Below are 25859 nucleotides of genomic sequence, written 5' to 3'. Positions count from 1 at the left end.
AGACAGGCAAGGCAGCGCAATATCCCTCAACAGGGAACAAGAGTCAGCCACATCTCTGTCGGACACCGGGGAGTAGATCACACGAAAATAGTCAGCAAAACACTCCACAATCTCGCCAGGGTCAGTCACACGCACCCCATCGGGGTTCTGAAGCACAGGGACCACGCGATTCACTCTCTCCTTCTTATCAAGCCAAGCAATCAGTTTACCCGCCTTATCCCCGACATCATACAGTCTACCTTGCTGTTCCCTGTACAGTATCTTGGCGGCATCAGTGACCAGGGATTTGTATTCAAACTGTTTCAAGCTAAGGGCATGAAGCCCCTCATGAGTAACACCCGAGTCTAGCTCAGCCTCCAACTCCAGTATTTCAGCCTCAAGCCCCGCGACCTCCCCGTTCCTAGCTTTCTTGGTCTCAGCTATTAAAGAGAGGGCCTGGCCCCGTATGACCGTTTTAAAGGCTTCCCACAAGGACACTGAGGACAAGACAGACCCCTCGTTCTCCAAGAAGTAGTGGTCGAGCGACTTCAGGAGGCTATCGCGAGTCTTAGGGCTACGGAGATGCCAAGGGTTAATGGGGGCGATCCGCCCCGCGGCCTGCGTCCCCATATCGAAATGCAGCCACACAGGGGAGTGATCTGAGATGCCCCGGGCCAAGTGTCGAACCTCACCAATGTGGGTGGCCTGGGCCACGGGCATAAGGAAGTAATCAAGCCTGGAGAGATTCCCATGCGCCCCGGAGTGGAAGGTGTACTGACACTGCGTCGGGTGCATCAACCTCCAACAATCCACCAGCCCAAAAGTGTCCAAGAACCCACCAAGCCATGATTGGGAAACGGGAAGGGCCCTGGGGGGATGACGATCCAGGTCGCCGGATAGCACAGAATTAAAGTCACCACCCATGAAGAGAAGACTATCAGGGAGTTCCAGCAACATCCGACCAACATCAGAGAAAGTGGAGGTCTGGAGGCCCGGGGGGACATATATCGTAACTAAAGAAAGGGTCCTACCCTCCCACCTCCCAGTTAGGGCGGCATAACACCCTCTGTCGTCCAGGATGACGTTGTCAATTTCTAGTGGGAGGGAAGACCGAACAAGAATACCGACCCCCCTGGAACCGGTGGTGAACCCGGAGTGTGCAACCAGTCGGTATCCCCACCTGTTCATAGCATGACACACATTGCCAACCAAATGCGTCTCCTGCAGGAGTACAACATCAGGCGCCAGACGACGCAAATATTGCAGTACAACACCCCGTTTGATACGATCCCCCCCAATCCATTGACTTTCCAAGTTAGCAACCTCAACCCACTACCCCCCATCCCCACAAAAGTAGCAGGAGTCTCCCCACAGAAAGCAGGACACCTATTTTTTATTTTTTGTCTTAATTTTTTGGAGGCCCACCTAGGCCTTGATTCCAGGGAGTGCTGGTGCTAAAGTAAAATATTAAAAACTGTTTATTACTTTCAAAGTGTGATCCAAACCTGAAACAGAGAGTTCTACTTAAAATCTATTAAATCCGAAGTGCCTAAGCAGTTTATAATTATTGAATGATGGCAAATGTACTGTATTCATTTATCAGAGACATAATTTACTATAAAGGCGTACATGTACCTCAAACCATAACCCCAAGAAGTCTTATTTTCTGATTCAACACCAGTTCCATTTGGAGAGCTGTGGCGCAACGGCCAGAGCGGCTGACTCCAGAGCGCAGGGCTCACGGTTTGATCCCCGGTACTGACGGCAGCTCAGCTCAGCATCATGGGGCATATGCATCAACTAAAATACCACTCGCAAACGGGCCGATTTGCAGAATCGGGCCCTTTGTGACCGGTATTTTGGCATTTGGGATGCATCAACCCAAATGCAAATTTGCAAAATAGGTAATCGCAAAATTTGAGATTACCTAAATTGCAAATGCATTTAGGGAATCACAAATTGCGATTCCCTATTTGGGATGCAACAAGCTTTTCATGAATGCGACTTCGCATTTAGGAAACGCTAATTACCATCAACTGAAAGTCGATGGTAATTTGCAAAAACTTTGAAAAATGCACAAAAGTGCATTTTAAAAAGTGCCATGTGGCGCATAGATATGCCCTTAGGGCATGTGTCTGTGCCACATGTGCACATATGCCAGTTTCGGGAATGCATCAGGGTGTCCTTTTGGCCCCCTTGCACCCTTGAATATTGCATGCGCAATTTGCGATTACCTATATGGTACTCGCAATTTGTGCATGCAATTCCAATGCATCCCTATGGCCCTCGAGGCCCATAGGAATGAATGGGAAGCTAATCCTTAATTGCGAATCACAATTTGCTATTCGCAATTAAGGAATATTGAGGAATCGCTAATATTTTAGAAAAACCTGCATGCATAGGCGATTGTGATTCCATAATTGTGATTCCATAATAATCGCAACTAAGGAACCGCAATTGCCTACCTTGTTGCATGTGCCCCAATGTGATTCTGGGCAATAGCTCACTAACAGGTACATGCTTCAATGTAGGCTTTTGCGAATCCTTAATTGCGATTATTAAGGAATCCCAATTAAGGAATTGCAAAAGCCTATGCATGTAGGAATCGCTATAAAATTAGCGATTCTCAAACATTCCTTAATTGCGACTCGCAAATTGCAGGTCGCAATTAGGGAATGCCTTCCCATTCATTCACATGGGCCTACAGCTCCATAGGAATGAATTGGAGATTGCATGCGCAATTTCAAGGGTGCAAGGGTGTCAAAAGGACACCCTGTTGCACCCCGGAAATGATCTGTGCACACATGTTGCGCACACACATGCCCCAAGGTGCATTTTTCAAAGTTTTTGCAAATTACCATCAAGTACAAATTGATGATAATTTGCACCCCCTATTAGCAAAATCGCAATTTGCGATGCCATCATGCATTGTATTTAAGGAATGGCAATTTGCAATTCCTTAAAGGCAATCGCAATTTAAGAAATCTCAATAATTTGCGATTTCTTAAATTGAGAGAGGCTGACAGGTTGATGCATCGCAGAAGCCCTTTTTGCGGGCACAAACGGACGATTTTTGCAATTTGCACCGTTTGCGCTTGCAAAAATGGTTGATGCATGTGCCTGTCAATCTCCCCGTCGGACCCCAGTGCCTGGAGACCCTTAATGGGTGATATGTTTGCGCTTACAAACAGGCATTATTATAAATGATTATTTGTTCAGGTGGTTTCTTTGACTGAAGCCAGCTTCTTGGAAGGCGGATCTCAGCGTGTCCTAGTTTCTAAAAGGTGGGAACTGCAACTAATTAAACCCTTTACTCTAAGTGTTTGTGGAATACACCAGGGGCCATATTACACAAAGTGCCCGGGGCGGCACACAGACATGTGAGCCCCTGGGTCACTGTGGTATTACAGAAGTGGCTGTAGACGCTTGTGCGGCCTCTTCTGTAACAGTGATAGCGCTGGCGCACATGTAGCCCCAGCGCTATCTTGAGAGGGTGTTACCTCATTTGAATGGGGGCGTTGCACCTTGCAAATGAAGGAATCTACTTGCCTCTGCCTCTGCCCCGCGCCGTATTATGGGCACAGGTGCAAAGGCAAAGAAGTCGTGAGGAGGCACGCTGACAGTGTGCCATGAGTGATCCAGTCTACTATATTCTCACATGCGGGATGTCAGCCTCTCACAAAGGTTCTCTGTAGGTCACATGACTGTGATCCAGTCTGTCAGCCAGTCACAAAGGTTCTCTGAAGGTCGCATGATTGTGATCCAGTCTCTCAGCCACTCACAAAGGTTCTCTGTAGGTCACATGACTGTGATCCAGTCTGTCAGCCACACACAAAGGTTCTCTGTAGGTCACATGACTGTGATCCAGTCAGTCAGCCACTCACAAAGGTTCTCTGTAGGTCACATGACTGTGATCCAGTCTGTCAGCCAGTCATAAAGGTTCTCTGTAAGTCGCATGACTGTGATCCAGTTTCTCAGCCACTCACAAAGGTTCTCTGTAGGTCATATGACTGTGATCATGTCTGTCAGCCACTCACAAAGGTTCTCTGTAGGTCATATGACTGTGATCCAGTCTCTCAGCCACTCACAAAGGTTCTCTGTAGGTCATATGACTGTGATCCAGTCTGTCAGCCACTCACAAAGGTTCTTCATAGATCATTTGACTGTGAGACATTCCTTGTGGTTCCTTGTAGATCACATGCCTGTGAGAAATTGTGTGAGGTTATTCATAGATCACATCACTGTGACGCAGTCCTCTGTGTTGTCAGTAGATCTCATACTGCATGTTAGACAGTTCCACAGATCCTTAGTATATCACATGACTGTGATCCAGTCCCACATGTTAACTGTACATCACATGACTGTGAGCCAGTGCCACATGTTAACTGTAGATCACTTGACAGTGAGCGCGTCCCGCATCTTGTCTGTAGATCACAAGACTGTGAGCCTGTCCCACATGTTGTCTGTAGATCACATGGCTGTGAGACAGTCACAGATGTTCTCAGATGAATTTAAACCAGACACAAACTTCCTTAGTATGCCATGTTAGTGTTAGTGAGTCCACACATGTCTGCGAGACAGTCCAGCGATTCCCTGTAAATTACATGACCATTTGTCAGTCTTAGAGGTTCTTCGTGTGTCATACGGCCTGTGCCAGATGAGCTCACAATGGATCGTATGACTCAATAATCCTCTAAACAATTCTGCTGCTCGAACCTAAAAACCTCTTTTGCCGGTGGTATATGGACCATTAACAGCATTTCCTGTATGTCCTCATGGACACAGAGGCACAGCTCCCTTCCCCACCACATCTACACACACGAGTCACTTCTCTAACAGGATATTGCCACAATCTACCTCCATAGGTCAGTGGGACAATGCATTGGCAGGTCTGTGGGTCACCATTCCTTGGGACATTAACTTATCGTTGTCTCACCTACTCTCTAATCTCTCCACAGATGGGCCTTCACATTTGCGTGGTTGGATGGCTGGATAACAGGACAGCTGGCTATCCCACGACATTCCCAAATCCAAGCTGTGGAGATGGCCATGTTGGCATTGTGGACTATGGATCACGCAGCAATCTATCTGAGAAGTGGGATGCATTCTGCTTCCGGGTTAAAGGTCAGAGTACTAGATTGATGTCAGGTGGTTCCTGTGAGTGTGCATCACCTCTGTTAATCAACCCTTTTTACTATGATAGAAACAAAACGTTTTCATTCTGCGTCTTCCATTTGGGTACACCTTAGCTTGTACAAGCAGATCTAGTTCAGATTGATGTGTGGATTGCTCTTCTGCAGTCTGGTCATATGGTGTGATGGTGACAGCCAATGGGTCAATCTCCTGTCCACACAAGCTCACGGTTGTTATCAATTAAGCTCCTAGTGTGATCGTGCTGGCAGGGTGGCCCCAGATCTCTTTATTCTCCGATAACGGAGTGTGTTCTCTTCTCTTCACAAACATAACCTATGTTGGTCCAATCACCCATCCTGGACTTTGTGCTCCAATGCACTCATTCTACACATTGCACACCCTGACATGAAAAGCCATGATAACATCTAGAACCCTCAAAAGCATTTTCCCTGGAGCATTCAATGGCATGCATGCACCCCAATATCTCGCTTACTAAATATATACATACAATGATGCGCAAAAATGAAGGCAGCACCATCGATGAAATATATACTCATGTCGACCCTTTAAGACCCTCAAAAAGTGAAGGGAGCATTTTCTGTTGAAACACTTAGATGGCGCAAGTGAACGAGACCCTCCAAAAGTAGATGCCATCTGTTGATACCCTTACTTGACTCAAATCTGCGAGACACTGCAAAGAGAAGAGAGCACCATCTGATGAAACCCTTACTCGACTCACATCTATGGGACCCTCCTACAAAATGCTCCTATAAACCACAAAGCTGTTTCTTTCAGAACTTGAACAGAAAATAAGCCTAAAGAGGTCTTGGTCATCCTAAAACAACAGCATTCCCCTCCCACCTAACAGCTCAAGCATCTAGACGCAAAGAGGTCACCAGCTCCAATGAACATGTCAGCCAACTGATCAGCCTTAAGTCACGCCACGCATGACAGCAGTGCTAGAGCAATCATGAAATCCTTACTCAACTCAAGTCTACGAGACTCTCCAAAGGTGAAGGATGCACCATCTTGTGAAACCCTTACTCGAAGCAAGCCTGTGAAACCCTCCAAAGGTGATGGAAGCAACATACGATGAACCCCTTACTTGACTCAAGTCTGCCCTTACTCGATTCAAGCCTACTAGATCCTCAAAGGTGACGAAAGCACCATCTGATGATTCTCTTACTTGACTCAAGTATACCCTTACTCAACGCAATACTACGAAACCCTCCAAAGGTGCAGGACGCACCATCTGGTGAAACCCTTGCTCGACTCAAGTCTACTGTTACTCGATTCAAGTCTACAAGACCCTCTAAAGATGATGGAAGCACCATCCGGTTAACCCTTGCTTGACTCACGTCTGCCCTTACTCAATGCAAGGCCACAAAACCCTTCAAAGGTGAAGGACACCCCAACTGGTGAAACCCTTACTTGAATCAAGACTACCCATACTCAACTCAAGTCTACCAGTTCCCAAAAAAGATGAAGGAAGCACCATCTGATGATACCCTTACTCGACTCATATCTATGAGACCCTCCAAAGATGAAGGAAGCACCATCTGATGATACCCTTACTCGACTCATATCTATGAGACCCTCCAAAGATGAAGGAAGCACCATCTGATGATACCCTTACTCGACTCATATCTATGAGACCCTCCAAAGATGAAGGAAGCACCATCTGATGATACCCCTACTCGACTCATATCTATGAGACCCTCCATAGATGAAGGAAGCACCATCTGATGATACCCTTACTCGACTCATATCTATGAGACCCTCCATAGATTAAGGAAGCACCAGCTGGTGAAACCCTTACTTGACTCATATCTATGAGACCCTCCAAAGATGAAGGAAGCACCAGCTGGTGAAACCCTTACTCGACTCATATCTATGAGACCCTCCATAGATGAAGGAAGCACCATCTGATGATACCCTTACTCGACTCATATCTATGAGACCCTCCAAAGATGAAGGAAGCACCATCTGATGATACCCTTACTCGACTCATATCTATGAGACCCTCCAAAGATGAAGGAAGCACCAGCTGGTGAAACCCTTACTTGACTCAAGTGTACCCTTACTCGACGCAAGACCACAAAACCCTCCAAAGGTGCAGGAAGCACCATCTGGTGAAACCCTTACTTAACTCACATCTACAAGATCCTCCAAAAGTCAAGAAAGCACCATTTTATAGACCCGTTACTTGACTGACATGTAGGAGTCCCTCCTACAAGATATTTGTATGAAAAACTGAGACTCTTCTTTTTAAACTAATCAGAAAATAGAAGCTAAAGAGCTCTTGTGCATGCCAAAAAAACAGTGTTCCCCTTGCACCTAAATCCAGATGTGAAGCGGTCACTGGCTATTTCTCTAACAAGATCAACGTAGTCTCCAATGCAGTACGAACACTGCCACCTATCCCTCCAAGGAACATCTCTGCCAAATGGCGTGCCTTCACTCCTGTCGCACGAGCACAGTGCCAAAGCAATCACTGAGACCAAACAGTGATGTCCTGATTTAATTTTGGCTACATCGCATCGGCACCTTTTCCAGGGTGCTATTGTACCCACTCCCCTCAAGACTGGCCGCATACAACCATTCATCAAGAAAACCCATGCTGACGCTATTCAAAACTTCAGTACATTAAGCGGGCTCCCATAGCTAGAGAAAAAACCAGATGAGCGTGTGGTGTCCAACTAAATGAACAGATTAACAATCTCCCTCCACATTGGTCTTCAAGGGTCAGAGAAATGTAAAGCAATTGCAGCTGTGAGTTTTCTGAGACTGGAATCAATGTCCTGTAAGTGTATATTTCCTTTGCTTTTCAGATGTTCAGTGCACCTGTCGGGAAGGGTACGTGGGAGATGGCAACTTCTGCAACGGGAACCTTCTGGAAGTGCTGGCCTCCATGCCCCACTTCTCCGTCTTTTATTTGGTAATACCTCATGCAGTGTTGTGGGTATTTGTGAAATGCACTATCACCCGTGAGGATATCCTGCCGCTGAGCAGGTGTGTGTGGGTAAATTGAAAAGCCAGGTCTTCAGCTGCTTGCAGAATTCAAGGGGCGAGGAGGCAGCTTTGATGTGGTGCAGGGGGTTGAGCCCCACTTTAGGGGCGAAGTAAGAGAGCACTCGTCCTCCTGACCTGGTTCTGCATATGCGTAGGATGTTGGCGAACAGGAGTCCTACGAAGTGGAGGTGTCTGGATGGTTGGTGGATGGAGATGCAGCTGTTCCAGCAAGTGGGGGCCTTCATTTTGGACTGCCTTGAATGTGTGTGAGGAGTTTGAATTGAGCCCATTTGAATATTGGAAGCCAGCGTAGTTCCATAAGGTGTGGAGTGAAGTGAGTTCTGTGTGGGAGGTTAAGAATGAGTCTGGCTGCTGAGTTCTGGATGGTCAGTAGTCTTCTAGTGAGTCGCTTGGTGATCCCAGCATAGAGGATGTTCCCGTAGGCCAACTTGCTGGTGAGTAGGGCATGAGTGACAAGTTTTTTTGTGTTGCTTCAGAGCCATTTGAAGATCTTCCTCAGCCTCTTTAGGGTGTAGAAGCAGGATGCAGTGATGGTATGGACTTTTGCGGTCATGTCCAGTTTGCAGTTTATGATTATTCCGAGGCTGCTGCTATGGGTTCTGGGTGTTTGTCCGAGTTGAGCAGGCAACCAGTTGGAGTCCCATGGTGAGGGGTTCTTGCCGAAGAGCACTACTTCTGTGTTGTTGGTGTTGAGCTTGAGACGGTTGGCTTTCATCCAGTTAGAAAATTCAGTCAGGCAGGTGGTGAACTTGTTTCTTGTGTTGGGGGCCTTGTCCAATAGGGAGAGTGTGGGCTGCATGTCATCTGCGTAGGAGACAATGTTGATTTTAAGTTTCCAGATGGAATTGGCCAGTAGGATCTTGTATGCGTTGACAACGGTGGCGTTGAGCGATGAACCTTGATAGATGTAGTGCTACATCTACAAAGAGCGCTTCTCTTCACTGGTCGACATCCTATTTAAACAAGCCGCCTGCATCAGTGGTGACTCTACTTTAAAAGAGGTCCACTCACCGTGTTCCCGTTTTACAGAATTTCACTGGCTCACCGGGTGCAGGAAGATTGAGTAAACGCGGTGTGCCGGGCATTTCACTGCCTGCAATGCACTGTGTGAATAAACAGCATGGTGGCCGCAGGCAAGGAAGGGTCAGGGTCTGGAGAAAAGGTAGGGAGCACCCCCTGTAACGGGATAGGAAGAGTGGGGCATAGGTTGGTACGCAGAAGCCCAGGTTTGCATCCAGGTCACGGTTTGCCCAAAACCAAGCAAGGCATGAGGCCCCTCTTCCACAGCAACACAGAGGAGCAGCAAACAAAAGAAAGACGCACAGGGCAATGGGTGAGGGGGGCGGGCGAAATCAACAGGGGTCAAACTGCTGTAGGTAGAGGGCGTTGCTATATGTCACTCTGTGCAATATCTGCAAATTAAGCACCGAGAAAGCTGGCAGAACAGAATGCAAGTGGAGGTCTGCTAATCGCGCACAGTTGAACCACAGCTCTCTGAGGTGGTTGTGGCTCACATTTCGGTAGCTTGGCCGACCTCCAGCCGTAGGATGCTGGACACAGCTCAGAACAGTCCAGCAGTTAAAGGGTGCAGCAGGGCATCAGTGCATGAGCAGCAGACACCTCTTCCCAACACTGGCAAAGAAGAACTGCTGGCTTAGGGTGTAGCACTCACTGCTTGGATGTCTGAGGAACAAGAACAAAAATAACGTGGTGTAAACATGATTTACAAAATATCGCTCCATTGGCTGTAGTTTTTCTACTATTAACTCCGTAGGGGAAACACTGCTGCAAATCCTGTCTCGGACACAATATTTTTGGGCCATGATATTCCAGTACAATTGCCTCATGCAGAGGCGATGCTCCCGTGACGCACATGGTCGGGGCCCAACTCTTGGGGGTCTCCGTCAGGCTTTTTAATGCTATGTAATTCTTGTTTACATAAACCAAAAACACCCCCTTTTGGCAGTGTGTACAAGGGGGTAAAGAAAGCCTGAATTCTACTCGCTGCAGTTGTTTCTTGTGCCCAGACTGCAATGGAAGGAGCAGACACTGCTGTGGATGGCAACAGGCCGCAGTGGTCTAAAACCAGGGCCTGTCGTGAGCACTAGACATAACCTAAGCTCGAGCACACTCACTCACTCTCACACACTCTTAAACACTCTCTCACTCAGTCTCTCTCACTCAGTCTCTCTCACTCAGTCTCACTCACTCTCACTCAGTCTCACTCACTCTCACTCACACTCAGTTACTCACTCACTCACTCACTCACAGAAAGCAGCACTTCAGGCACACCTTGAAACCTGCCTTTGTGTACAATAGTGATCAACCCTTTCAAACTGCTTGGCCTCACCTCCCCCACAAAGGCAAAGGACTCCACTTCTTGTGTTAGGTTGTTGCAAATTTACCACACATCAAACAAGGTGGCATCACAACCACTGGCGAACATTAACATTGTGACATGCACAATATAGCAAAATATGCACCAACCCTGGACACAATGAGTCCAAATTGCTCTTATCCTGTTTACACCCCAACATTTGGGGGCAGCTTAGCACAGAAAGCCCAGATGCCAGAAAGTTACACATCAAACATCCCTGACGCCTCCAGAGACCTCCGAGTGCATCGTATGCCATGTTACTGGGTCCCGACCCACGTCTTCTCCATGGCACCCAAGTCAGCGCTAGAAGTGTAGGGCCACCAGCAGGTCAGCCTCACTTACAACCAGGCTCACCCCTGAAAGGCTTCTCCCGAAGGTGGTGGCCACCTGCGCAACCTAGTGCCGTGAAGAATCTCAGCGCCGTTATTTATAATTTATAAAGCGCGCAGCTACACAAGAGGGTTTCCCGGGGTTGAGCAGGACCAATCATAAGCCACAAGTTGCAGAAGGAAGAGAGGGAAGGTATACTTGATTGTAAAGGAAGGTCTTTCGTTTTTTGCGGAAGTCTAGGAGCGTGTCACACAACCTAAGTTCCAGAGGAAGAGAATTCCACAGCCTGGGGTCAAGATAGGCGAAAGAGCGCCCTCTCATACCGGGAACAGAGAACAGAGAGAGGTTTGCTGATCTCAGCTGTCGAGTGTGCACATAAGGTTTGACCAGACGCTGTATGTAGGGGGGCAACAAGCCATGTTTGGCCCTAAACATATAACATAAAGCCTTAAACTCAACACGTTTGTTCACCCTAAGCCAATGGAGTTGATGGAGCAAAGGTGAGGAAGAGGCCTGGCGAGGCAGCTGGAACAGAAGACGGGCTGCGTTACCCGCAGCCTGCATTACCGTTCTTTGAGCAGCTGCAGGAATTAACCAGAGGATTGTTTTTGCCACTTGAGAACCGCAAAACAGGTCGCGGTGACACAGACACCTGAGCTTTAAGTGAAAGATTGTTATCAATGGTAAAGCCCACATTTTTTACTTTGGGGACTGAAACAGGTAGAGGTCCCAGAGAGTTAGGCCAATGAGTGATTCCCCAGAGGTCTGGATTGTATCCCAAAATGAGAACCTCAGTTTTCGAGCTGTTTAGCTTCAAGGTGTTCCTGGACATTCTCCGAGCAACCTTACTCAGTCCAAGATGGAGCAGGGAGGGGCCCTCATGCTGAGCGGCTGAGAGAGAAAAGATGATCCGAGTGTCATCTGTGTAAGGAAAAACAGTCGGTCCTGACTTCTCTGCAATATCCGCCAAAGGATGGGCAAAAAGATTAAAAGGCAGAGGGCTCAAAATTGAGCCCTGCGGCACTCCGGAAGTTAAAGCTACTGAATTAGATTTTACGGTGTGTGAAAATCCCTGGAACTAACGCTCCCTTAAAAAAGAGATCAGCCACTCCAAGGCCACACTTGCAACACCTGAGGCTCCTAGGTGGTCAACCAGAATAGAATGTGAGACCGTAAAAAATGCCGCAAGTCCAGTAAAATAAGGGCTGCCGTACCCCCGCAATCGAGCTGCTGCCTGAGAATTTCAGTGACCCGAGCAGAGCGGATTCGGTGCTGTAGCCAGATCGGAAGCCGGACTGTGAAGGAAGAATTAGATTGTGAGTAGCCACATGAGAGGAAAGTTGTCAGTTGATATGCTTTTCCAGAACTTTCGAGATGACAGAGAGAAGGGCTATAGGACGAGAGTTAGACCAACAGAGAGGGTCAAGCCCAGTCTTTTTTAGTAGTGGGAGCACCAAAGCGTGCTTCCAGTTCTGAGGAACCGCCCAGAATTTAAGGAAGTATAGATTAAGAATCACATTAGGAATCGACTCATCCAGAAGTCTGAGCTTAGATGGAAGGAGAGGATCGAGTGGGGAGACAGATTTAATGGTACGCAATGAAAGTTGAAAGGAGACCATGTCAATCGGGAGCCAGGCCCTGATTAGTTGAGTCCCCTCAAACGAGGGGCCCGGGGGAGTGAGTCGGCAACTGTTAAGAGAGGAAGAATTATCTAGAAGGGATAAATCAAGATCTAACTGACGGTGAATAGCCAATACTTTATTAAGAAAAAATGACGCTAACTCATTGCACTGTAGGAGTGAAAGTGAGGGAGAAGTCAAAAAAGTACTGGCAGCAGAAAGCTGTCTCACAGCCTTAAACAAGGTTTTCTGATAGTGTTGGGAATTTGTGATCCTCTCCGTGAAAAACGTAGCGCGAGCTGATCTACACAAAGCATGATATTGCTTCAGTGTAATCTGATAAACTAGCTTAGCGGAGGCGCCTAATGCTTCCTCCATAGCCGCTCTAAAACTTTGCAATGTATCTTCACCTGTTTAAGGGAATCATTGAACCACTGGGCGGGAGGATGGGCTCTAAATTGAGGGTTGGCTGATGGTGGAAGAATTAAATCAAAAGCCTCCGTGAGCCAATTATGCTCAGAGATTTGATTGCGATCAGGCTGAGCTGTGAGGGTGGGGACACTATTAGAGAGCTGCTTGTTCAGCACTGGCATGCCAAGTTTGGACCAGTTCCTGGTCTTTGGCCTTAAAGTAGGGCGGGAGGGACCAAAAGAGACTTGATAGTAAAAGGGACAGCAAAGTGGTTCGACCAGCTAAGTTGGATAGGAGATGCAGCCGACAAAGTAGCCAGTTTAGGAAAGATGGGGTCCAAAAGGTACCCCGCCGAATGAGTAGGGGCGGAGTATGAGCCGAAGATGGAGAGTCTTCAGGTCATCCATGAGAGCAGGTGCTGCTTTATTATTGGGGTGCTCAAGATGAAGGTTGAGGTCACCAAGTACAGAAACGTTAGCCACACAAAGAATAAGAGGGGCAAATGAGTCGGCGAGAGCTGGGCTCCAATTGTTAGAAGGCCCCGGAGCGCGGTAAATGAGAGCGCCGGAAAATGTGAATTTAGGAGAGAAGGGAATGGAAAAAAAAGAGCTCCGCTATTAGAAGTTCCTCAATTTTACAATTGTGGAGCTTCTTAAAGATGATGGCAATACCGCCTCTTATTTTGCAGGGTCTATTAATGCCTAACAGTGCAAAGATGTCAGGGAGTGCAGCAATAGCGTCCGGTATGGACCTATCATGGAGCTAGGTTTCGGTTAAGAAGACCACATCTGGATCATCGTCTACAAGAAAATTAAAGCGGTGAAGTTGATGTTTAGGAAGGGAGCGACAGTTGAGGCTAAAACAACTAAATTTGTTGGATACGCATGTATCGGCCGTAGCATATAAAGGGTGACGGAGAAACTCACCTCCATTAATACAGATAGCAGAGCCCGCCTGCTGCTGGGGGTTACAAGTGGTATGAAACTTGTAGCTAGTACAATACAACAGGCAGGAGGAAGGATCAAAAACCTGCAGCAGGCCTTAGGAGTAGGTCTAAGCGAAAGGAGGTTGGAACAGAAAAGAATCTAGGTGTTTGCTGGAAAGAAGCAGGGGTTCTGGCCCCAGGACCCAGCCGGCCGTGGACGGGCGCAGACAGGCTTGCCTTTGTTGTGCCAGCGGCGCATGCACTTTGCCATCAATTAAGAACAGTGGTGGCGGTGAGCGCTAGATCACGCAACCACCGAAAAATGACAGCCACTTGGCCGGAAGTGGAGAAAGCGGCCGGAAAGTCATCGCAACGCCCTCCGCTCAAACGGCACACAGGGCGAGAGACATGTCAGGTTAAAGGTCACCAGTCAAGCAGGCGAAGCGCTCTGAACAGAGAAGGGCGCAAGCTCTGTAACACCGTAAGTGACACACACACTAAGTAATAAAAAATAGTACCAACTATAAGTGAAAAAGGTTAAGAGCCCTTGCGGGACAATTCAAATGAGTTAATGCGACATCCACAGTAGACTTCTTCCCTTTTCGACCTCCTTGTTGCGGCACCTCAGGGGACAAAGAGGGTGTGCACCAGGCGTGAGTCCCTCCTGTGCGTCACCTACCCCAAGACCGAAAGGGACGGCCTTACGGGTCAGTAAAGACTGAGGCAAAACTGAAGGGTCTCTCTAGCTGCAGGGGGAGTCAAACACACATGGTCTCTTTTTCTGGATAGATGTTTTTGTATTCTTTTTCTGGATAGTCAGATGTCTTAAAGTCTTTTTTCTGGATACTATTGTGTATTGTAAATGTTCTTTTTCTGGATAGCTACTCCTCACTGTCACTTGTCTGTGGGTTCTTTTTCTAGAGAGTCACTTGTTTCTGTGTTATTTTTCTAGATAACCTTTCTCTGTGCTCTTTTTCTGGAAAGTTACGAGTTTCTTTCCTCTGTACCTCATCTTCTGGATAGAGACAGGTTACAAGTTTTTTTCTGGATAGTTACTTGTCTCTTGTTCTGTCTTGTTGCTTGTTTCTTGTCCTGTGTTCTTCTTCTGGACAGTCACAAGCTTCTTGCCTTTTGTACGTCTCCATTTTTATTCGTCTTTGTGGTCGTTTTTCTGGATAGTAATGTCTCACTTGCTTGTGTTTTATTTCATTTAGTATTTATTGTTTCTCGTCAGTTTGTTCTTCTTCCGGAGAGTTACTTCTCACTGTGTTTGAGGCATGTGTGCTTCTTGCATGTTTTCTGGAGTCCCTGTGCTCCATTCCTTGATTGACACTTGCCTCTGTGCTCTCCTCTCTCCAGATGCTCCTGGGCTACGCCAACGCCACAGACAAAGGACTGGACTTCCTTGACTTCCTGTCCAATGAGACGTCTTATAAAACCCTCTTTGTCCCGTTGGACTCTGGGTTTGAAGAGAACATGGTAAGTGCGGCAGCCCCTGTCCTCCAACACATCTGGATGTCCGTCTGTGTGTCTGGCTGTTATTTGAGAGTTAGACCCTCTGCCCACCCTTGAACCTTCTGCATTGTTCTCATGTGTGTCGGTCCTGCTGCTGGCTCCGTGGGTTAATGCACCCACTGCAGGGACCTGTGCTTGACCTCACGAGCACCAGTGAATCGGGTAACAATAAACATCGGTTACATAGCGCTAAGAAGCTCCTAGGGTGACGGGAGTCCACATTTGAATTTGGCCTGCTGAATATCTCAGCAGCAGTCTTACCCATGGCAGAGCCGCCTGGATTGTCGACTGATAGAATGCAAGCTCGTGAGTGTGTCTTCCTGAGTGTGCAAGTAATAATAAAAATAATAGCCGCATTTGTAAAGCGCCTGGTTACACTAGGCTAGTGTGTCCCCGCGCTGTGGTACATTCTGAAAGCACATCTCAGCGGGGACCCTCAAAGCTGGACAGTAGCGGGGAGAGTCTAAACATAGGGGAAAAAGGTGAGTTTTCAGCTCTTTGCGGAAAGTGGTCTCCGAGACCTCCCACCGGAGGCCCTGAGGGAGTTTGTTCCACTGCTGAGCGGCCGGATAGCGGAAGGAGCGTCCACCCATCCCTGCTCTCCTGATGGTAGGGACACTCACCTTCCCCATATTAATTGAGGGGTCGGGGAAGAGGGAGTTCATAGGTCATGCAGGTAGCTGGGGCCCTTCCTATGTATGATCCGATGGCTAACACATAGAGCCTTGAACAGAACTCTCTCCCTGATCGGGAGCCAATGAAGGGAGGCTAAGGCCCTCTTTGGAAGCATCAAGACTAGGCGTGCTGCTGCGTTCTGGATACGTTGGAGTCTCTGTATACATTTAACATTCGCTCCCAGGTCCAGTACGTTCCCACAATCCAGACGCGATGTCACCAGGGCATGAACCAAGGTTTTCATGGCTGCCGTGGGCGGCACATCCAACGTTTTCCGGAGACCACGCAGTACTCCAAAACATGTGCCTGCCACACGCCTGGTATGATGCTCAAATGAGAGCTCGGTGTCCAGACACACCCCTAAGTTCTTAACCTGCTCACAAGGCGTAGGGGTGGGACCCAGTGTCTGTGGCCACCATGCCGACGACCATACTGACGGTGCTTCCCTATCACAAGCACCTCGGTCTTATTGCCATTCAATTTAAGGCAGTTATTTGCCATCCAAGACGCCAGTTCTTGCAGGCAGGTTACAAAATTAAATGCTGCCTTCTCTTGTGCCTGTGTAAGGGACACCACCAGTCGCGTATCGTCCGCATAGGACACGGCATTGACCCCGAATTTTCAGTAATCTCCGCCAAAGGAGTGACGTAGAGATTAAACAGTGTCGGACTAAGGGTGGACCCCTGAGGCACCCCCTGTTCCAACTTGATGTTTTTAGAATAGTGGGATCCCTGCGCCACCTGGAAGCTGCGCTCGTACAAAGAAGATTCCATCCATTTCAGAGCGCTACCTGCCACCCCTCCCTTTCTAAGACACTGCAGCAGAGTATGATGAGCAGCAGTGTTGAAAGCGGCACTTAGATCTAACAAGATTAAGGCGTCTGTCCCTCATCTACATACTTCCGAATGGTCTCCAAAGAAAGAAGCCAAGCCGATTCGGTAGAGTGAAGAGCCCGAAACCCAGACTGGGTTGGATGCAATAAGTTGTGTTTGCTGATGTGGGCCGTCAGTTGGATATTTACTACCTTCTCAGCAACTTTAGCAAAGTATGGTAACAGTGAGATAGGGCGCAGATTATCTAATTGATCCATATTGACATGGGGCTTCTTTTGTAATGGGAGAACCACCGCCTCTTTCCATTTTTTAGGAACTATTCCTGAGCTGAAGGAGAGCTCCCAAAGGTGTCTTATGCAGGGCTCGAGAATCTCAATGCTCCCTCTTAGCACCTTCGGGGAGGCAGGATCTCTGGGTGAGCCTGACTTAATGCTGTTGGCTAATTTATTAAGGGTATCGGGTAGGGGAACGTTAAATCTAGCAAGGCGTTCTGACTCCATAATGTTGACCGGTTCGTCAACAACCCCGCACCCAACTCGTGCAGAGACCGGAAAGGCGGTATAAATCTTCTCCACCTTCTCCGCAAAAAAATCAGCCACCCGGTTGCATGACTCCACTGAGCCAATATTGGGCGCTGCAATTTTTGCCAGGGAGGATATCTCTTTATGAACCATGAACAGCTCTTTAGCTGAGTTCTCCGTGGTCTCAATCCTGTCCTTGTAGTAGGTAGCCCGAGCCTTTCTGATAAGCGCATGATAGCCCTTAAGACTGGCTTTATATTCGCTCTTAACCTGGGCTGAAAAGTCTCTTCTCCACCACCTTTCCAGGCATTTACATACTGATTTAGCCTTTCTTAGTTTGTCTCTAAACCAGGGAGCCGATTTTTGTCTTCTCCCTGACGCTTTAAACGACCAGGGTGCATTACTATCTAATGCCTCCGTGATGTGCCTATCCAGTGCTTCACAGGCAGAATCCACATCTATGCCGCCCGGTAACCCTCCCTGTAAAAGGACCTTGTTAAATTTCCCTTGTGAGAAACCAGCCCACTTCCTGTGTTTTTGATGTATCTCAGGTTTCTCCTGTACATTCGGTAAGGGCATCCTTGCCTTAAAAGAGATCAAAAAATGATCCGACCAAAAAACCGGGAGTGGGGGCTCAATTTCTAAAGCTCACCAATTAGCAAAAATAGGGTCCAGTAAGTGGCCCAACTGATGAGTGGGGAGTTCTGATTTCAATATCAGCTGTAAGGCTGCCAATTCCTGGTGAATCTCTTGAGCCCCAGAGTTGAATGCATCATCAAAATGAAGATTCATGTCACCCAACACTAGTAATTTCTCATACCGTAGTGCTGGTTGTATTAGGTGTTCAATCAAACTAGGTGCAAACCGTGTAAAGGGTCCAGGAGGTCTATAAACCAGAAGCCAGATGTATACACATCTTCATCAGTGTATACAAGCACGTCTTTGTGAGAGAGTAAGCACTCATCTTCGTAAGAGTTAAACAGCACGCCTACCTGAATTTAAAAGCATTTATCTTTGTAGCACGTAAGTGTGTAAGAGCACACCTTCCTAAGTGTATAAAAGCACACCTTCCTAAGTGCGTAAGAACACATCTTTGTAGCGTGTAAGAGCACACCTCTCTGAGTGTGTAAGAGCACACCTTCCTAAGTGGGTAGGAGCACACCGTCCTAAGTGTGTCAGAGCACAACTTCTTGAGTATGTAAAAACACATCTTTGTAGCATGTAAGAGCACACCTTCCTGAGTGTGCAAGAACACACCTTCCTAAGTGTATAAAAGCACACCTTCCTAAGTGTGTAAGAGCACACCTTCATATGTGTGTAAGAGCACACCTTCCTAAGTGTGTAGGAGCTCACCTTCCTATGTGTGTAAGAGCACACCTTCTTGAGTCTGTAAGAACACATCGTTGTAGCATGTAAGAGCACTCCTTCCTAAGTGTGTAAGAGCATGACTTCTTGAGTCTGTAAAAACACATCTTTGTAGCGTGTAAGAGCACACCTTCCTAAGTGTGTAAGAGCCCACCTTCCTGAGTCTGTAAGAACACATCTTTCTAGAGTGTAAGAGCTCACTTTCCTACATGTGAAAGAGCACACCTTCTTGAGTCTGTAAGAACACATCTTTGTAGCGTGTAAGAACACACCTTCCTAAGGTGGTAGGAGCACACCTTCCTAAGTGTGTAAGAGCACACCTTCTTGAGTCTGTAAAAACACATCTTTGTAGCGTGTAAGAGCACACCTTCCTAAGTGTGTAAGAGCCCACCTTCCTGAGTCTGTAAGAACACATCTTTCTAGAGTGTAAGAGCTCACTTTCCTACATGTGAAAGAGCACACCTTCTTGAGTCTGTAAGAACACATCTTTGTAGCGTGTAAGGACACACCTTCCTAAGGTGGTAGGAGCACACCTTCCTAAGTGTGTAAGAGCACACCTTCTTGAGTCTGTAAAAACACATCTTTGTAGTGTGTAAGAGCACACCTTCCTGAGTGTGCAAGAACACACTGGCCCAGAATGCCTCAACAATCACATCTGCTTTCACAATACTTCCAGACACTTCCTCCTCGTCCAAGGTCCAACTTGTACACATCCCACGCACACAGAAAACCATATCCTGCAGTCAAGCCTACTCCTACATCACTCCTAAAGCGTGAAACGACCTGACACTATACATAAGAGCGTCCTCCTCACTTCTTGAGCTCGGCAAGAAGCTGAAGACCTGTCTTTTTGAGTTGCCCCACTGGGCGGTAGGTGTGCCTAGACATGCGCCTCCTCAGTACCAGGATATAATCACAACAGTGACATAACAAAGGCCCCTGCAACCCCCCGCGGTGCGGGGGATGCCTGAGCGTCAGGGGGCTCCCTCGGCACAGTACCCTGGCCTGAGAGTTCCTGACTGATTACGGAGGGGGGGCTGGCCCCTCCATGTACTTTGCAGGAAGGCCCCCTCATCTTTTGTTACGCCAGTGACTCACAAGTGATAGTGCGCTTTACAAATCTACATAACATAACACCTTCGTAAGTGTGTTAGAACACACCTTGAGTGTGTAAGTACCCATCTTTGTAGCGTGTAAGAGCACACCTTTCTCAATGTGTAAGTACACACCATTGTAGTGTGTAAGACCTCACCTTCCTCATATGTAAGCAAACATCTTTGTAGAGTGTAAGAGCACACCTTTCTGATTTTGTAAGTACACATCTTCGTAGCATGTACGAGTACAACCCGTGCTCACCCTTGGGTAGCGTCACTCAGCAGTCAGGCTTATATCAGAGGCAATATGAAAAGCAAAGGCACAGCAGCCACACACGATCAATACACCGAGTGCCACAAAAGAGACTTGACCTAGGATGTAAAAACCTTTATATTCAACACACATATTCAATCCTTATAACATGAGCATCATGTACTTTTCGGCATAAAAAACATTTGGAAATAATACTAGCAGTACTAGGCCCACTAGTTTTGTTATGATATCACTAGTATGCACACAGTGGACAATTCCTAATCCAACCACGATATCAAACACATACACAAAACATAAAACTCTTTTTAGCAGCACCACGGGCCAGAGCCACATTTGAAAACCCAATGCCAAATGTATTATTATGCTTTTGGCATACAATCAATGTATGAAGCTGGACTGCCAGACAGTGTTGTGAATCACAGGTGGGCCGCACACGATCACCCCCACTCACACACACACACTCCGTACCGCTACGCAGTGCGACAGGTATCAGCCAGTGTGTACGGAACGCTCCTACACATATAAGCCCTCAGCACCCTAATGCGGTTCCACTGGTATCCAGCAGGTCAATGGATCACATTCTGCAGACTCCATGGCCCCACCCTCCCTCCACCCTTTAGTTCACCCCAATTGTCCTATACTCCTGGATGGAAGAAAGCCAACCCCACCTCCTGGACACTGAGCCACATCCATCCGAAGTCACACATAATCTGGGTCTTTGGGAAGCAGGTGGGAATATGTAGCAGTTTTAATTAGGAGGTAGACGTAAACAAGGGAGAGTTTAGCAGCCATTTGGAAAGTTCACCCACAGGTCTCAAAACACAAAGAAGTCACGCAGTCTGTTGACCCGCTTCTAAACTGTCTCAGAAGCGTTCCCTCTACCCAGTCACTCTCTCGTTACTACCTGGCACCAAGATGTCTTTGGGAGGGGCCAGGTTTTGACAGGGCAGTTGGTCTGCCGCGATGTGGATCAAAAAGGGAACTACTAATGAATGGGAAGTAACACAGGGGAGCCTCCCGATAGGAGGAGGCTCCCCGATCAGGATACGATGATCCGGGTCATGTCCAAGCAATCCGGGCACAGCATCTGGTGCACGTTGGTATGATTTGCACAAAGCACTTCAATTTTCAAACACGATGAGTTGCAATTGGCGCACCTATCTGGAAATGAGGCACAATGACCAGTGCAGGTTGAGATGGGTTGCACAAGGCAATTCCGGTCACAAACAGTGAAGAGATGCAATTCTGTACCTCCCTGGAAATGAGGAACAACGTACGGTGCAAGATAATATAGGTTGTATGAGACCAGTCAGGTCACACACACACACATGCGCAAGTTCAGCAGAGCCATACGAGGTAAAATGTGGCACTACTATGGGTACATCCCCACCTCAAAGGGTCACACCCTGTAAATCGGACACCACATGCAATGAGTATGCAGTCGGCATGCTACACAAGCGAGATGCGGCACAAATGACGAGAAGGGCCATGCAGGGTCCCACAACCGGTGAATCCACTCACCGCCAACTAGATGCTTATGAGTGTCAGGGTCCCCGCAGTACTGGAACCACCCGCCTTAGATGTGGGCAAGATTTTTCTGGGGTTCCGCCCTAGGCAATCTGGTCTCCAGACACAAGTCTTAATTCCACGCTTACACCACGCTATCAGTTGGAATTCAGTAGTCGAGGTGGACACTTGAGAGGGCACCGCTCTCCAGATGTCACAGGTAGATGGTGTAGGTCCCTTGCAGTAGATCTTTGATGTCCCTGAGCTCTATGGGAGAACAGGAGCCCCACAGTCAGGCCCTTGGAAAGCACACTTTAGGGCATCACACTTCAGTGGGTCCTCGGTCCAGGCCAGCCTCTATTCAGACAGTTATCCTCCATGAGCTCAACAGAGTCTTCTGGCAATGTGCACCACACAGTCCAGGTTCTCCGGTCCCAAGCCCCCACAAGCGCATCTCATTTGTTGCTAAAGGATGGCACCCGTATTTATACTGTTGTGTGTCTTTGAAGTTTGAGGTGGTTTGGGGGGCTTCCCTTTGAACCACCAATGTCTCCCATGAATTGTAGGCCTGTCTGCCATGGGGCTGTGGAAAACAGATCCAACTCTTTAGTGGGGCCATGATCCGACCTGTGGAAAGCAGAGTTCTTATTGCAATACCCCGTACCCCCACACTTTTTGCCTGGTTTTTGATGCTACTTTGACTGAGGTGTATTGGGTCCATCTAACCAAGTTCCTGGTACCAGTGTTCTTCCCCAAAAACCATACCACAATTGGCACAACTTCAGTGACCTCTGTAAGTCCCTAGTAAATGGTACCCCTGGTACCGAGGGTCCTGGGATTGAAGAGGGTCCACTGGGACTGCAGCATGGATTGTGCCACCCAAGAGACCCCTCGCCAAGACCATGCAAACTGCCAGTACAGGCTGCGTGTCTTGGTGCAGAAAAAACTGAGGTCGACATGGCACAGAGCCCTGTGTGCCATGCCTCCATACACTGCATAAAGCATAGGTAAGTCACCCATACTGCAGGCCTTACAGGTCCTAAGGCATGGTGCACTATATCCCATGTGTGGACATATCTGCGTGAGCAGATATGATCCTACCAGAGCTACGTCCGTTCTTGGATATTGTAAATGCCCGGAGAAGCCATAGAAAGTACATGGGCTGAATACTTGTCACTAGTTTTCTAGCCCCATGATGGCTTCACTGAACCCAAGAGATGTTTGGTACCAAACATCTCATTTTAATAAATCCTTACTGGTGCCAGTGTTGGATTCATTAATAAATGCACACAGGAGACACCTTAGTGGGTCCCTTGTAAACTTACCAAACACTGGTGTGGTCTCTGACTAGTCTTAGCCAGTCTGCCACCACTGGACATTTTTTCTGAACCCATGGGGTGAGAGCCAGCACTCTCAGAGGCCAGGAACAAAGCCTGCTCTGGGCGGAGGTGCTTCACACCTCTCACAGGACAGGATGGCATTCCAAGGCGGGAAACTTCAAAGGCGATGCCACCTTTGAAATGCGACCCAGGCCTCTCCAGACAGTAGAGGATGCCAACCTCCCTGTTCTGCTCCACATCTGGCAGGAGGACAGGCGGGAACATTATTTAAATTAGGAGTTGAGTCCCATTCAGCCAGCACCACCCCTAAGGTGGAGCAGGTGATGTGGAGCCCACTTTACATTTTCCTCCATCTTGGTTTGAGAGAGAATTAGCCAATTAGTGTCAGGGCAGTGCCCCTTCCCACAGGAAGTGACCACTTAGAGGTTTTAGACACCATAAAGCTAGGTAGCCCATTGGCTACTACCTGTCACCCCATTGAACACCCCTAAATTTAGTATTTAGGTGGCATCCCTGGACCCTGAATTTTAGATTCGACAGACACCCCGGTGAGTCTGATGCAGCACCCAAACAAAAAGTGGTACACCAGCCCTGGAGGATCCAATCTATCTCCCCTTCAAATGTGGAGACACCAGGATCTACTAGAGATGTGCCGCACCAATACCCTGGGTACCGGACCCTCTGCAACATTTAACAAAACACAGAGTCCAAGCCGGACTCCAACTGCCCAGGAAGACAGCATCCATCGAGGGATGTTGAGAGCCCTGCGACCCACATTGTGAGTCGCCCAGCTGTCCTGGAATCTCCTCTCCAAGCTGCCTGCCCCTAACTATAAGGACATCTTGATGCATGTTGCCTGGCTTACCTATCTGCTCTGCACTCAGCCCCCCCTCAACGCCCCCGCCTGGGTACCGACAAACCAGCTGTGCCTCCATGGTCCTGAGGCTCTTGCGACCTGCTCATTCGAGTGGGGCTCCTCAGACTTCCCTTTAAGTCCCCTTGTGCAGTGTGTTTTCATGTGGCCCCTTCTTTGTAGCACACGAGCTACCAACATCCTCAGCACCCTCCTCCCGGCCGAATCCGGGACACTCCAGAGAATCAGCTGGTGGAACATTGGGCCTGGCCTGGCTGCTTATTTAAATCCCAAAGGTGACCCTTGAAATCCAACTGTGGGATTTTATATGCATTTTTCTATTTTCTCCTGTTTACTTCAATGGTGCGTAATTGTGCACAAAAATAATTCATTTTGCGAACTTCAAAAATTCATATCTCTAAAAGTACTTACTGTAGAACGAAGTTCTTGGTCTGAAAAATTATATACAAATCGGTGGTATTTTTATAAATTGGTCTTGGATTTATTCTTGAGTGTGTGTCTCATTTATTGCCTCTGTGAGTACAACAAATGCTGAGCACTACGCTCTTATAAGCCTAGCTTGCTCACCCACACTACCACAAATAGAGCGTTAGTGTTCTCTACTTTTGCCTCTGTAAATCAATGGGGAACTCACTGGACCCTCTGCTTCGTTTTAGTGCATTATATAGAGGGCCAGGTTCCTGCACCCGCCGTCCATGAAGAATTTCAGAACTGCTTTGCGCAAACAGTCTATCATGGACAGGCTGCGGCCAGAAATATCTTATGGGCTGAGCTAGAAACCACAGGCTGTGTAGGCCGTGCTGTGGGTTCTGGCAGGGTGAGTTGCTGACATGCCTGGATGTGCACCACGAGTTTCTCCTGAGATGTAGAGTCATCCCTCATGAGCGTGTCTTCAATGACTGCAACTTGTAGATTTAGCTTTGGAGCACTTCAGAGAACTGTGCAGCGGGGCTCTCTTTTGCTTGCTCTCCCCAGACTGCCTGTTCCATCGGCAATACTGTAAATTATGGGGTTACTCTTAGCACCTGGCTTAATACCATATACAGCGATATCAACATGTTCAGCAGCCTGTGCAGCCCTGGTGGCAGAGGATGGAGCCACCAACAAGTCCTCGTCTCCCTCTTCCGCTGCAGCTGCCACTCTGATCTTAATTTTGAGTGTCACCCATGGCCAGTGGAGGTGGGTGGGGGGGAGGGTGAGGGGGTGGGAGCAGAATCCTCTTCCCTACCAAACTAGCATGTGGTTAACTCGGACCAGTGGGCCATGCAAGCCTTCGGTCATGCTTATGCCCTTCCCATTTTGTCAAAGCCCCCTACACTTCTGCCTGTTTTCACTCAGGGGTACCGGTCCGCCTGATCGCGACTGGCCTGGTGTTCTTTACTGGAAACATTGGACCTTATTTTATCAGCCAATAAAACTGCATGACTCTTTGGCTTCAAAAGCAGCCAAGCCTTTGTCCCCATCCCCACCTGAACACTGTTTTCAGCAAGGGAAGAACTTTGCCTGCCAGGGAATATTTTTCCACTTCCTTCCTAACCCCCTTGCTCCATTCCTCATCCTCCTCCGCACCTGCTCCACAGGTCACATTTACCTCCTACTCTGATGAAATGGTAAATGTGAGCGTTCATCTCCCTGAACAGTGAAAACCATGTGGATTTCCGCCTGTTAAATTCATGTCTGCATAGTTATTCTGCAATTGCATGGTCCTGCCAAGGTGTTAGAGCACTGTAGTGTTAATTTCGCGTGTAGTGTTTTCACCCCTCCATTACTGTGTGACTCAGAATACGGTCCTTAGTACCCAAAAAGGACGGGGGGCTGAGACCAATATTGGACCTGTGGATTCCTGAACACCTTCCTTTGGAAGAAACAATTCACACTGCTGACTAGCCCTGGTTTTCTGTGCCCTATATCTCGTGGTCTGTACGGTGTCTTTGGACCTGCAGGATGTCTATTTTCATGTACCATTCCAGCAGTCCCTCTGACCGTTCCTCTGTTGGTGGTAGAGAAGGAAACATTCAGTCCACCGTCCTGCCCTTGGGCCTCACCTCAGCCTTC

General features: G+C 48.0%; 1 protein-coding gene across 1 annotated transcript in view; it reads left to right on the top strand.

Moving 5' to 3' along the window:
* Positions 1-25859, top strand: part of STAB1 (stabilin 1) — a 1212756-nt gene that overhangs the window by 1148409 nt on the left and 38488 nt on the right. Inside the window, exons 63-65 of the mRNA XM_085624210.1 lie at positions 4938-5103; positions 7944-8050; positions 15167-15286. Of these exons, the coding sequence (XP_085480336.1) occupies positions 4938-5103; positions 7944-8050; positions 15167-15286 (393 nt within the window). The remainder of the gene's footprint in view (positions 1-4937; positions 5104-7943; positions 8051-15166; positions 15287-25859) is intronic.

This window comes from Triturus cristatus, chromosome 9, assembly GCF_964204655.1.
Source record: "Triturus cristatus chromosome 9, aTriCri1.1, whole genome shotgun sequence".
NCBI lineage: Eukaryota > Metazoa > Chordata > Amphibia > Caudata > Salamandridae > Triturus > Triturus cristatus.
Note: the sequence above shows the minus strand (reverse complement) of the source record. Positions and strands in the feature narration are given on the sequence as shown.